Source organism: Catharus ustulatus, chromosome 23, assembly GCF_009819885.2.
Source record: "Catharus ustulatus isolate bCatUst1 chromosome 23, bCatUst1.pri.v2, whole genome shotgun sequence".
Taxonomy (NCBI): domain Eukaryota; kingdom Metazoa; phylum Chordata; class Aves; order Passeriformes; family Turdidae; genus Catharus; species Catharus ustulatus.
This window is the reverse complement of record NC_046243.1, coordinates 7,923,062-7,936,045: the sequence shown is the minus strand read 5'-3', so window position 1 is coordinate 7,936,045 and position 12,984 is coordinate 7,923,062. Positions and strand designations below refer to the sequence as shown.

At 57.6% G+C, this 12,984-nt stretch overlaps 1 protein-coding gene across 4 annotated transcripts; it reads left to right on the top strand.

Annotated features, from left to right (window-relative positions):
- The first annotated feature begins 2,446 nt into the window (after positions 1 to 2,446).
- On the top strand, positions 2,447 to 12,943 carry LOC117006241 (vasoactive intestinal polypeptide receptor 1-like). Of its 4 annotated transcripts, XM_033078614.2 has the most exons (13): positions 2,447 to 2,818; positions 4,600 to 4,714; positions 7,477 to 7,584; positions 8,488 to 8,597; positions 8,844 to 8,941; positions 9,371 to 9,503; positions 10,144 to 10,297; positions 10,760 to 10,820; positions 11,063 to 11,129; positions 11,235 to 11,326; positions 11,527 to 11,656; positions 11,922 to 11,963; positions 12,136 to 12,943. In XM_033078614.2, the coding sequence occupies exons 1-13, from the start codon at positions 2,681 to 2,683 to the stop codon at positions 12,226 to 12,228; spliced, it is 1,341 nt and encodes a 446-aa protein (XP_032934505.1). In that variant the 5' UTR covers positions 2,447 to 2,680; the 3' UTR covers positions 12,229 to 12,943. The 4 variants fall into 4 exon arrangements, with proteins under 4 accessions (XP_032934505.1, XP_032934504.1, XP_032934506.1 ...); XM_033078613.1 differs by having other exon boundaries at positions 11,922 to 12,228; XM_033078615.1 differs by lacking the exon at positions 7,477 to 7,584 and having other exon boundaries at positions 11,922 to 12,228.
- The last annotated feature ends 41 nt before the right edge of the window (positions 12,944 to 12,984 follow it).

Here is a 12,984-nt window from a genome sequence, read left to right as displayed (position 1 = left end):
AGCATTTGTCACCTGCAGGAAGAGTCCTGTCAGTGACTTCCTTTGCTTTGGAAACGGCTGAATCATCCCCAGCTCCTGGCGGGATCGCTGGGAACGCCCGCGGCTTCGGGCCATCCTCTGGGGACATTCCCTGGGGCCACGGCGGGGACACAATCGCCTTTCCCCTCACCGGAGCCGTGCTGCCACACCAGAGCCGTGTGCCCGAGGCAAATCCTCCTGTCCTGTCCTGTCCTGTCCTGTCCCCTCCACCTGTCACCACTGCCGCTGTCAGTGCCACATGAGTGGGCACCGCCGCCCCATACGGGACCCTCCATGGGACCCCAGAGCGGGGCTGCGTTTGGGTCCGGGATTTGCAATCCAGAGAGTTTGTTCTCATTTCTTTGCCTCTTGCCCCAGCCAAAGGGGTCAGTGGCCCAAGGCCAGCAGGGCTGGGCAGGTCACCCCACACCGGGAAGGAGGTCAGGCCACCATCGCCTGTGCCAGCTCCTCCTCGCTGGATCGGGAGCAGCTCGGGAATGTGTGGGGGGAGAGAATCACCCGAGGGACCCCCGGGACTCTCCCTGCTGGGAAAAGGGACAGGGGTTCCCATCCCACAGCCATGCTTCCCCGATTTCCTCCGGCTTTCCAACCAGCCCAACCTGGGGACACAGCCCGCAGCCCGTTTGCCACGAGATGGCACCAAATTGGCCCTGTGGGGACAGCTGGCTTTGTGGGGACACCTGGCTTTGTGGGGACAGCTGGCTTTGTGGGGACACCTGGCTTTGTGGGGACAGCTGGCTTTGTGGGAACACCTGGCTTTGTGGGGACAGCTGGCTTTGTGGGGACACCCGGCTTTGTGGGGACACCTGGCTTTGTGGGGACACCCGGCTATGTGGGGACAGCTGGCTTTGTGGGAACACCTGGCTTTGTGGGGACACCCGGCTATGTGGGGACAGCTGGCTTTGTGGGGACAGCTGGCTTTGTGGGGACACCCGACTTTGTGGGGACACCTGGCGCACCCCCATCCCCCAAAGCAGCCCAAGGGGGGCGTGGGGCTCTTCCAGCAGGGACGGTTTCATTCGGGCTTTAGGCTCCATCCCAAGGGTTTATGGGCTGCTGGAAAATTAAATTATTAATTTGGGCGGTTCCATTTCAGATGTTAATGAGCCTGGCCCGGCCTCGGCAGCTTTGGTGTCAACATAACCCCGGGCTCAGCCTTTGCCTCCTCATTACGGGAAACGAGGGCTCGGATGTATTGCGGACCCAGTTCTTTCATCCGCGTTCTTTAGGGTGATCTCATTTACAGAGAACTTCTTAATGAGACCCCCTCCAAAACTGGGGATGGGACTCCCAGAGACTCCCCAAAACCTGGGAATGGGATCCCTAAACATCTCTGCTAATATTGGGGAGGGATCCCCAGAAACCCCCAAAAGGCTCCCCAAAATTTGGGATAGGACCCACAGAGACCCCCCCAACACTGGAGATAGGATCCCTAAAGCATCCACTAAAGTTTGGGTTGAAACCCCTGAGATCCGCAGAATTTTCCCCAAAAATAGGGGTGGGAACCAGAGTAATTCCCTCATAATCTTTCCAAAATTGGGGATGGGACCCCTAAAGTCTCCCCAGAATTGGAGGTCCCATTACTAAAATAATTAAAATGGTGACGTTTGAGTCAAGATTTCCCTTGCTGAGAGGGACGGGACTTTCTAGCTGGGAGAATTGTATAAGTGCATTTATTTTACATATCCATAATACATATTTATATCGATTTTATACAAATTCCTATATTTACAGATACTTATTTTTATTTTTTTCTGCAAGAAGAGTCTAGGTGATGCTTGGGGGTCTGGATCCAAGGGCAGCCCCATCCTTGGGGGAGAGGCAGGAATGCAGCTCCAGGTGTTCCCTGCTCTGTGTCCGTCCCAGGTTGTTCCTGGGGTCCCCCAAACCTTCCCTGCTCTGCTCTGGCACCGAGGTGACAACATCCAGCACACAATTAAACACCAAAATCGCGATCCCAGCCCCAGGGCTGGGCAGAGCTGGGGTCAGTTTGAAGAGGGGGTGGGGCTGTCACACACCCCGAACCCATACCAGGAGTTTCTGGGCAGGAGGAAAATACTGGGGAGGGGTTCGGGGGCGTCCCAGGGAGGAGAGGCAGGATGGGGCCAGGGACCAGGGCAGGGACAGCACTGCCGCTGCTGGGGCAGCGCTGGAGGGAGCGCCCCTGTCCCTGACCCTCGGCACCCCGCATCCCATCCCGGCTGCGCCGCCCCGTCCCAGAGCCTTCCTCCAGCCCGGCGGCCCCCAAGGAGCCGGGAAGGGCTCGGGGTCCCCGCTCTGCACCCCTGGGCCCGGCTGGGGGTCCCGAGCCGCCGGTGAGTGCTGGGGGCAGTGCCAGCCAGGGGGTCCCTCCCGAGCTGCTCCGTCCAACCGCAGGGAGAGCTCCGTCCGTGGGCAGGAGGGGGAGGGAGGAGCCTGCGGGTCCAGATCCCGGAGCGGTGACATCCAGGCTGGCGGAGAGACCGAGCCAGCGGCGCCGGGGACAGCCACAGCGGGGGGACACCGGCAGGGGCCGGAGACACCCGGCGGCACCGAGACCCGCGGCAAGGAAGGGTCCTGAGGGACACGGGGCAGGACAGGGCTGGGAAAGGCAGAGGGGAGTGGGCAGGAAGGTGCTGGGGCACCCCCGGAGCCCCGGGTCATGAAGGAGGAGCTGGGCTGTCCCCAGCCCCTCGGGGACAGAACCGGGACCCCACTGGGGATCCCTGGGGGACCCTGGCAGCTGGCCCGACCCCGCTTGCTGCTGCTGCTGCTGCTGCTGCTCCTCCCCACGCTTCAGGTGAGTGGCCCTGGGGACAACACGGGGACAGGGTGGGGGGCACTGGCGGTTCCCCCATGCCAGCCACCCCAAGGTCCCGGAGCAGTGAAGGATCCTCCTGCTCAGGGTGGGGGCTGCGCCTCCCATCCCATCCCATCCCATCCCATCCCATCCCATCCCATCCCATCCCATCCCATCCCATCCCATCCCATCCCATCCCATCCCATCCCATCCCATCCCATCCCATCCCCATCTGTTGTGCTCCCAACCCAGGGATTGCCCTGAGAGCCCTCCTTGGGGACTTTCCCACAGCTCCTGGGGACAATGTGGTGACAAGGGTGGTGCTGGGGCCCTGTAGGAGTGGGCAGCGCTCAGGGACCCCCCAGGTCGAATCTTATGGAATGAATACTCCATCCTACATCAGCCAGTGCCCTACAACCTTGAAGGAGCCCTGAACTCCCTGGGGAGAATCCACAGGCACAAGGATTGGGATGGCTGAGGGATGCAGGGGACAAGAACAGCTGTGGGTGATCTCCACCCCAGGCCAGAGCCACGGGAATGGCACCAAATCCCTGCAGGAATGGAGGGGACGTGGCGGGGCTGTGCTGCTGGAGGGAGTGAGCTGGTCAGGCTGCCCTGGGGGAAAGGGAAAGGGAAAGGGAAAGGGAAAGGGAAAGGGAAAGGGAAAGGGAAGCTGGGCTGTGGGAGCCCTGGAGGCTTGGAAGGTTTTAGAGACTGATGGCATCAGGCCTTGCCAGGGGGGAAACTGAGGCACAGCAGGAATTCCCTGCCCTGCAGGGAGCTCAGAAGAGAGCCCTGCACATTCGCTGTTTCTGCTTCAGCATCCTGGCCCTGCTGCCATAAATAACAAACCAAACCCAGCAGCCCTGCAGCTAAAAAGGGTGAGAGAAACCCCTCTGCCCCATCCATGTCCAGCATCACTGGCAGGATGGAGGAGGAGAATTCCTGGGCCTTCCTGGTGCTGTGCCCAGCACCATCCCTAAAATGCCTTTTCCAGGCTGGAAATTCCCTTGAAATCTTGTTCAGCAGGAAAAGGAAACAAAATCTCCTGAGGGAGGTGAAGGAACCTTGAGGAGTGGCTGCAGAACAGTGCAGAACAGTGCAGAGCAGGGCAGAGCAGGGCAGGGCTCATCCAAGGGATGCTCCAACATCCCACTCTTACCCTCTGTTGGGAAGCTTCAAGGGTCCACCCTCATCCCTCAGTTTCTCCAGCTTTTACATCTCTGGCCCCTCACCTAAAACAATCAGCAACCCAATCCCAGGTTTTGGCCCCAGATCCCTGTCCCAGACAGCCCTGAATCCAGATGCTGAGGGATGCTTGGGAATGGGCGATTGGATGATAGATATGATGCTTGACAATGGCCATGGATGCTTGGGAAGAGGCACAGACACTTGGGAATGGATGTTTGGGAATGGACAGGCAGTTCCTGGACTGCTCTCAGTTCAGCCTCAGCCTTCTGGTTCTCCACTGGGAGCCAAGGAGGCAAATCCCAAAGCTGGGATTCCTAGACAATGCAATCCCTGCACACTGAGCCACCAAAGCTCTCACATTTTTGGGATCTGGACATTCTCTTAGTGTTCCATCACCTCTGCTGGCAAATTTCAAAGCTGGGGATGTGGGGTTTGCTGTGCCCACATCCCACTGGGATAGTGGGAGGTGTCTGTGCCATGGCAGGGGGAGAACAAGATGGGCTTTGTGGTCCCTTCCAACCCAGCTCCATGATTCCATTTCCACTAGTCCATGAACCCAATTGCACAGTTCCATATTCTCCTGCCCCAAGGTGCGAGGGACTCATCCCGACTGCTCCGTCGTCCTCCAGTTCCAGAGGCGAGAAGCGGAATGTCTGGAGAGGATCCAGAGTGAGAGCCAGACACCAGCTCTGCCTGGGCAAGGAGGTGAGGCTGAGCCTGGGATCAGCTCCCTTGGGAGCAGGGGAGCAATTCCTGAGGGGTCCTTGGTAGGGGACTGCAGAGCAGGCATGGAAAAGCAGGGATCTCCTGGGAAATGGAGAGCAGCACCAAGGCAACAGTCAAGGAGAATCCCTGGAGTGCCCCAAAAATGCTGTTGGAATGGGATAGAGGGGATTGAGGAACTCAAACAACAGTGGGAACTCAGTCCTAGTGGATGTAGAGAATCATGGAATGGTTGGGAGTGGGAGGGACCTTAAAGCCCATCCAGTGCCTCCCCCACCATGGCAGGGACACCTCCCACTGTCCCAGGCTGCTCCCAGCCCTGTCCAGCCTGGCCTTGGGCACTGCCAGGGATCCAGGGGCAGCCACAGCTGCTCTGGGAATTCCATCCCAGCCCCTCCCCATCCTCCCAGGGAACAATTCTTTCCCAATATCCCATCCATCCCTGCCCTCTGGCAGTGGGAGCCATTCCCTGTGTCCTGTCCCTCCATGCCTTGTCCCCAGTCCCTCTCCAGCTCTCCTGGAGCCCCTTTAGGCACTGGAAGGGGCTCTGATATTTCTCACCTCCACAGGGAGGGATTCATGGAATATGGCAGTGCTGAATTGGTCCATGCTCCTGGCAGAGCCCCTTGATTCACCAATACCAGGGCTGTGGCCACCAGTACCAGGATCACTCGGTGGAGTCACATCTCACATCTGCTCCTCTTCCTAATTCAGTAAATTTTACTGCCAAACATTTTTCGAGCAACTCAATTTTCACATATCTGGGATTTTAAACAAATTAACTGGTTGAAAAACCAATTTTCAAGTGCTGCTTTTAGACATCCTTTTTAAAATTGCATCTCAGTTTCCATCCAAAAGTGGAATGGCCCAAATCCTGGGCAAAAATTGTCGCCTGGAGAATAAGGAATGTGTCATTCCAGGGGTTTAATCTCATAGCAGTGGAAAAATTAAGCGATAAATGCATATGAAGGTGCATAATTGCTTAAGTAACTCTGCAGAGATGTCATTTATCCTTCAGCTTAGCAGGCCAAAGCCAAATTGATTGGAAAAGGTCCATTTTGTGAACCTGAATTGTGCCAGGCCAAGGGGAAGGAAATCTCACTCCAGGGAAAATATCTGAGAAGGAGGAATGCATAATTAAAATCTGGATTTAATCCTGGGCTTCCTGCTGCCCCCTGTCCCACCTGAGCTGCATTCATCCCTTTCCCTGTTTGCACCACTGTGAGGAGTGTGACTCGAGGACAGGCTCAGATCCCATGGACAGGGTGGGAGGGCTCTGGGATCTACTTATTCCTTCCTAGTATCCCATCCATCCCTGCCCTCCTTGTGTCCTGTCCCTCTGTCCCTTGTCCCAGTTTTTTTTCCAGCTCTTCTGGAGCCCATTTAGGCCCTGGAAGGGGCTCTGAGTTCTCCCTGGATCCTTCTCTCCAAGTGAGCACCCCCAGCTCTCCCAGCCTTTCCTCATGACAGAGCTCTTCCTTGCACCATTTCCATGGCATCCTCTGGACTATGGGGGCTACAGATTCCAGAGGAGGCCTTGGAGATGCTCCAAAGGCTCCTCTGGAGCCAGGCTGGGAGAGCTGGGGGTGCTCACCTGGAGAGGAGAAGCTCCAGGGAGAGCTCAGAGCCCCTTCCAGGGCCTAAAGGGGCTCCAGGAGAGCTGGAGAGGGACTGGGGACAAGGGATGGAGGGACAGGACACAGGGAATGGCTTCCAGTGCCAGAGGGCAGGGATGGATGGGATATTGGGAAGGAATTCCTGTCTGGGAGAGTGGGGAGGGGCTGGGATGGAATTCCCAGAGCAGCTGTGGCTGCCCCTGGATCCCTGGCAGTGTCCAAGGCCAGGCTGGACAGGGCTGGGAGCAGCCTGGGACAGTGGAAGGTGTCCCTGCCCATGGCAGGGGTGGCACTGGGTGGGCTTTTATGTCACTTCCAACCCAAACCATTCCATGATTTTCTGCTTCCACGATCCCAAGAAATGAAGTGAGTGCTCGCAGTGATGATCCAAATTCCATGCTCACTTCCCTGATCATCCACAGCAAAAATCAAGCCCCACTTTGGCATTATGGATGCAAATCCCTCTCTGTCTGGACTGACAGCCCCAGGCTGAAATTAAAGCAAACTCATCAGACTCCAATTCCACATTTCCTGGCTGGGAATGGACGTGGCTCCAGGTGAATAATGTGGATCTGCAAGGTTAATGATGGAGCAGTGCTGGGACAGGAACTGGCCTGGAATGGGATGTCCTTGTCCCATCCTGGGCTGCTGCATCAAGAATTCCTCCAGGCCCTGAGTCTGCTCAGCCGTGCTCATTCCCAAGAACATTGGAGAATGATTTAAACAGGAACTCAGTGCTGGATAGGGAAGCAAAAGTTGTTTAAGCTGATCCCTCGCAGCAAGCCTTGCATGACTTCCTCCTGTCCTTGGGGACACATCCCGAGCTGAGCCTCCAGGTGCAAAAATCCAGCATAAATCTGCATCATTGTAGGAGCCACGGGCAAATCCCAGCCCAGGGTATTCCCACAGGAGGTCGGTGTCAGCAGCCCCAGGAGCTCCCATGTCCCGCTCTAAAAGGGGGTCCCAGTGCCAGGAGAGGATGTTCCAGGACCAGAGCCAGGATGCTCCCGGTTCCTGGGGGGCCCGGCCCTGGATCGGGGGCAGCAGCGGCGCTCCCGTGCGGGGCCGGGGCTGTGCTGGCAGCCGCTCGTCCCCTCCCAGTGTCACCGCTGTCCCCTCCCTCCCCAGGCTGCCCGACGGACTGGGACGGAGTGAGCTGCTGGCCCGCCCTGCCCCTTGGACAGTCCCGGGCTGTCGCCTGTCCCGACATCCTGAACGTCTTCAAGAAGTCCAAAGGTCTGAATCCAGCGGGGATCGCTCATCCCATGGAACCCACCCACCTCTCCAGGGACCCTTGTGCCACCCCAGCCCTTCCCTCTGCCCCACAGCTCCTGCCTTTCCAAAACAAATGTCCTCGGTGCAAACTGCAATCCAAGCAGGGGACAGGAAAAGCAGAGATTCAGGGAACTGCCACAGCAGGACCCAAATCCTTTCATCCCTCTGTGGGTGGAGCCCTTGGGGACCTCATCCTCCATCCTGGTGACACCAGAACAGTCCCCTTGCTGCTCGGTGTCCTCTTTTCCCCCACACCATCCCAATGTTCCCAAGCTGTCTCCATCCCTCTTGGAGGGCTGGGAAGGAGAGCTCCCACCCAGAGCATTCCAGTGCTTCCTCAGACAGAAGTAATTTGGAAAATGTTGGGAAATGTTTTCTTTGGGGCAGGAACAGGAGAGGCTCGATGGAGCCCTCACAGGATGAATGAACACTTTTATAGCCTTCATTCCCAATTCCCTTGCACTGGAGGGATCTGTGCTTGTTTTCACACCCTGCCCAAAGTTTTCCTGGAAGCTCTAGGCACAGGGACAGAGGATGCAATGGGATCCAGAGGGGGTGATGGGATCCAGAGGGGGTGATGGGATCCAGAGGGGGTGATGGGATCCAGAGGGGGTGATGGGATACAGAGGGGGTGATGGGATCCAGAAGGGATGGGCTAACAGTAGGATCTGGGAGGGAGTGATAGGGTCTGAGAGGGAAGGGGCAGAGATGGGATCCAGCAGGAGCAATGAGATCTGGGGGTGATGGGACAGCCAGGCCACTTGGGTACCACGCTGCTGTCCCTGTCTATTCCAGGCTGCTAGTTTGGGGGTGCCATCCAAGGGGACACCCATGGCTCCCCTGAGGTCCCTCCTTGTCCTGCAGGGCTGATCCAGAGGAACTGCACTGAGTGGGGCTGGAGCCTCCCCAGCCCCCCCTACCACAGCTCCTGCCAGCTGGAGACCCTCAGCAACAACAACGACACCGAGGCCAAGGCATGTGGGACCCCTGGGGCTGTGGAGAACCATCCCATGTCCCATATCCCATATCCCATATCCCATGTCCCATATCCCATGTCCCATGTCCCTTGTCCCATGTCTCCCTCCCCACACTGCCCACTGGGCAAAGAACCACAGAGGTGCTCCTGGGGTTATCCCACCCTTGGGGGGGAGGGGTTGTCCCTGCTTGTCCAGCACTTCCCAGTCCATGTCCCCTCACCCCGCTGGTGCTGTCCTTTCCAGAGAGGCCATTTTATCACCATGAAGGTGCTCTACACCTGCGGCTACTCCACGTCGCTGGCAGCGCTGCTCCTGGCCATCGGCATCTTCTCCTGCTTCAGGTAGGGCTGGGAGCTGCCCCTGCTCCCTGGGCTGCAGGGACACGGGGTAAATCCCAGCAGGGATGGCTTCCCTTGGCCTGTCCCCTCCTGGAGCAGCCAGGACCCACCCCTGCCACCAGGAAAACTGGGGAGGCAGGAGAGGAATGGCAGTGCTGTCCTTTCCTGGTGTCCCTCTCCAACTCTGGCTTTGTAGATCTCCCTGTGCTGCAGATTTGGGCTCTCCAGAGGTTTCTGGGATGTTCCCTTGTCCCTGAAAAGCCCTAAGCACAGCACAACCCTGCTCTACCTGATTTTAGAGCAGAAAAGCTTCTCTGGGGCTTTGTGACCATCAGCAGCAGTGATCCATGGGCTGGGCTCCAGCCAGGGAAGGAGACACCACAGCACCTTCTCTGCCCCTGTTTGGGCCCAGCCCATCTCTCCCTTCTGCAGGAAGCTGCACTGCACCAGGAATTCCATCCACATCCACTTCTTCACCTCCTTCATCCTGCGAGGCACTGCCGTGTTCATTAAGGACAGTGTCCTCTTCTCGGACGAGTCCATTGACCACTGCACGATGTCCACGGTAATCCCAAATCCCAGCCTGGGATTGGGCAGGGAGAGCAGCAGGGGCTCTTTGGGAAGGGGTTGGTGGGACCCAGGTGGATTTATCACTGCAAAGAGGAGAGAGAGAGGCTGTGAGATGGAGGAAGCTCTGTCATGGGTAGCATTGGGGAGGTTCAGCATTTCTGCATTTCCCTCTGTGCAGGGAAAAAGTTCTGTCCTCAAAGCTGCCACTGGCCTCAGCTAAGTGTCCCCAGTGGTGTTCCCAGTGGGGCTAAAGCTCAGCACAGCTCCACCAGCACCACTGTCAGATTTGAGGTTTTCAATTAAAACAGGAACCCCGGAGTGAATATACAACACTGAGAACACTACGGACACAACCACTGGGTTTTTAAAGCAAAAGCAGCCCATGGTCACCTCCTCGTTGGGGCACAGGCAGAACCTGGTGCAGGTGATGTGAGGAACTGGGGCAGAGTCCCTGGGGCTGCACTGAAAGGTCATCACTGAAAGGTCATCACAGGAGTCCTGTGGATGGGGAGGTTGACAACCCCTTGTGGCCCTAGGACAGGGTGTGATGCACCCTGAGCTAGGGGTGACAATCCCCTGTGCCCCCAGCACACAGGGGCAGTGCACCCTGAGCCATTCCCCTTCTCTCCTGGCAGGTGACCTGCAAAGCAGCCATCACCTTCTTCCAGTACTCAGTGCTGGCCAATTTCTACTGGCTGCTGGTGGAGGGGCTGTATCTGCAGACACTGCTGCTGCTCACCTTCACCTGCGACAGGAGCTACACCTGGGGCTACATCCTCATCGGCTGGGGTGAGCCTGGGGACATCCCGGACATCCACAGACAGGAACCACCTGGGAATGGCCTGACCTGAGACCCACCTGGCCAGAGATCCCCAGGGCTGCTCCCAGCATGTCCCCACCCCAACATCTCCTGCACGGCCTTGGTGGGCACCCACCTGCTCCTGCCAGAGCCCAGAGCTGCTGGGGAAGTGGGGCCTGATCCAGGACAGGTCCTCCTGGGAACACCCATCCCAGGTGCCTGGGTGGGATGTCAGAGCACAGGGGCAGGAGGGTGGCCAGGAGGTGACACAGGCACAGCACCATCTGTGGGCACCATTTCCTTCTCCTGGACAAGGTGGGAAGGTTGTCACCTTCCTGCCACATCCAAAACTGAGCTAGACACGTGTTTCTGGGGACAAGGGACAGAGGGGTGGCACAGGGGCTTCCCAGAGCACTGGAGGGACCATCCTTGTCTGTGTCCTGTCTTTGCAGGTGTCCCCATGGTCACAGTCGGGGTGTGGGTGCTCACCAGGCTGCGCTACGATGACCACGGGTAGGAGCAGAAGCCCCTTGACCTTCTCCACACCCCTCAGCCACATGTCCCAGTCCAAGTGCTGGAAAATGAACCTTTGCTATGGGATGCTCAGGAGGGGAGGACTGGGCCAGCACTTTATTTAAATGTTATTTTTGTTTCCTGGTGGGTCCCATGGCAGGAGGGGTGCAAAGGGGTCTGGGGGCTGGCAGGGGGACAGCTGGGAACCAGTGGGTGCCAGAACCACCTCTCCTGTCCCATAGGTGCTGGGATGACTACTCCAGCCTGTACTGGTGGGTGATCAAGGCTCCCATCCTCCTGGCCATATTTGTGAGTGTGTTCCCTGAGAGTCCCACCCCAGAGCCAGGGGTCCCACATGGCCAGGGGACCCAGCCAGGGGCTGTGCAGAGCCTCAGATGTGGCTTCCTGGGGCAGGTGAACTTCCTCATCTTCCTCAATGTCACCAGGATGTTGGCACAGAAGATCCGGTGCCCAGACCTCAGCAAAACCCACAAGCAGCAGTACATGTAAGGGGACAGGGCTGTGCCCACCCTGGGCTCTGGGCTCTGGGGTCCCAGGGCAGAGGGACCCTCCTTGGAGGAGCACAGAGACCTCAGGAGCCTCCAAGGACTGCCTTTCACAGAGAACCTACATGGGGTTAACACCAAGATTTTGGGGAGGTCTCCTGGGGCAGTGGGAGCACCCAGACCCCTCTCACTCTCCACAGGAGGTTAACCAAGTCCACGCTGCTCCTCATCCCCCTCTTCGGGGTGCACTACGTGGTGTTCGCGCTCTTCCCCGAGCACGTGGGCGTGGATGCCCGGCTCTACTTCGAGCTGGTTCTCGGCTCCTACCAGGTGAGATGGGCAGGAAAAGTCCCCATGGTGCCCCACCAAATCCCACCAGGAGCCCCTGGGATGTGGGGCTTTGGCCTCTTTTGGGAGAGGGTGCCCCCAAACACCTGGGGCAGGGCACAAGGGTTGTGCCTGGAGAACCTGGCATTGACTTGCTCTGCCCTGGGTGGCTCAGGGGCATGGGAGGAGGTAAAGGCAGGGAGAACATGAGCACAGAGGGGTCCAGCCCCTTCCTCTGGCTGGAGATTGTTCTTCCTGTCCTCTCCAGGGCTTCCTGGTGGCTCTGCTCTACTGTTTCCTCAACGGAGAGGTGAGTGTGTGTCCCCACCCCAACCCTGGGCACCACAGCGGGCACAGAGACACCCCGAGGATGCCCCAAAGCCACATGTGGGACAGTTCCCCCACCCCCTGCCCCCCCAGTTCCCTCTATTGGGTGCTGCCTGTGTCTCTGGGTGCCAGCACCACCCGTGGGGTTGGTACAGGTCCAGGCTGAGATCAGGAGGAACTGGGGCAAGTGGCAAAGGTCCATGGAGAGCAACGTCTTCAACCTGGCCACCCAGGACTTCACAGCATGACCAGGACAGCATTCCAGGGAAGTGGTGTGCTAGAGGAACAGCTCCATGGCCAAGGTCCCAAAAAGACCCAGCCCCCTGATTTTGAAGGTTCTGGGTCTAACACCCTCAGAGGGTGGTGAGAACAACCATGGGAGAGGCTCTGCCTGCTCAGTGCTGGATCTTGTACCCTGTGCTGGCACCTCACCCCCATGAGCTCTCACTGCTTTGGGGCAGAGTTTCAGGCAAAGGGAAGGGAAGTTCTCCACTTTTCTGCCTGAAACTAGGAAGGAAACACAAAAATCCTCTGCAAAAGGACAGCTGGTGGTTGTTGTTTGCACTGAAGGGAAACAAGTGGCACCAATACTGAAAGGATTCACTGATGGATATTTTCCCCCTTCCTTGGTTTACAAAATCATTTCCCTCCTGAGAAGATTCCCAAACATAGCCAGGAGCCTCCCTGGGGATGGAGGAAGGACACAGAGGAAGGCAAAACCCCGTAACTCTACAAGAGACCCCAATGGCCTCAGGACCCAGTTCCTCCCCAGTTCTCAAAATGTTTCCCTTTCTCCTGTATTGGTTGATTGAATTGGAGATGTTCCAGAAAAGCTCTCCCAGTCCTTTGCACTGAGGAATGGGACTCACCTGGATTCTCTGGGCATTCTTTTTTCCAGGAATAGGAAGGGTTTTGACAATAAAATCTCATTCTCAAGTCCAGCCTCACTTTTCAGAAGGTTGGTTTGCTCCACAAACCTGGAGAATTTGGGACTGAGGGTACTA

Bases quoted from the DNA above. Each gene is read 5' to 3' on its own strand.
- LOC117006241 (XM_033078613.1), top strand. From the start codon at position 2,681: ATGAAGGAGGAGCTGGGCTGTCCCCAGCCCCTCGGGGACAGAACCGGG. The intron at 7,585-8,487 runs GTCTGAATCCAG...CTTGTCCTGCAG, and splicing joins CGTCTTCAAGAAGTCCAAAG to GGCTGATCCAGAGGAACTGC. The intron at 10,298-10,759 runs GTGAGCCTGGGG...CTGTCTTTGCAG, and splicing joins CTACATCCTCATCGGCTGGG to GTGTCCCCATGGTCACAGTC.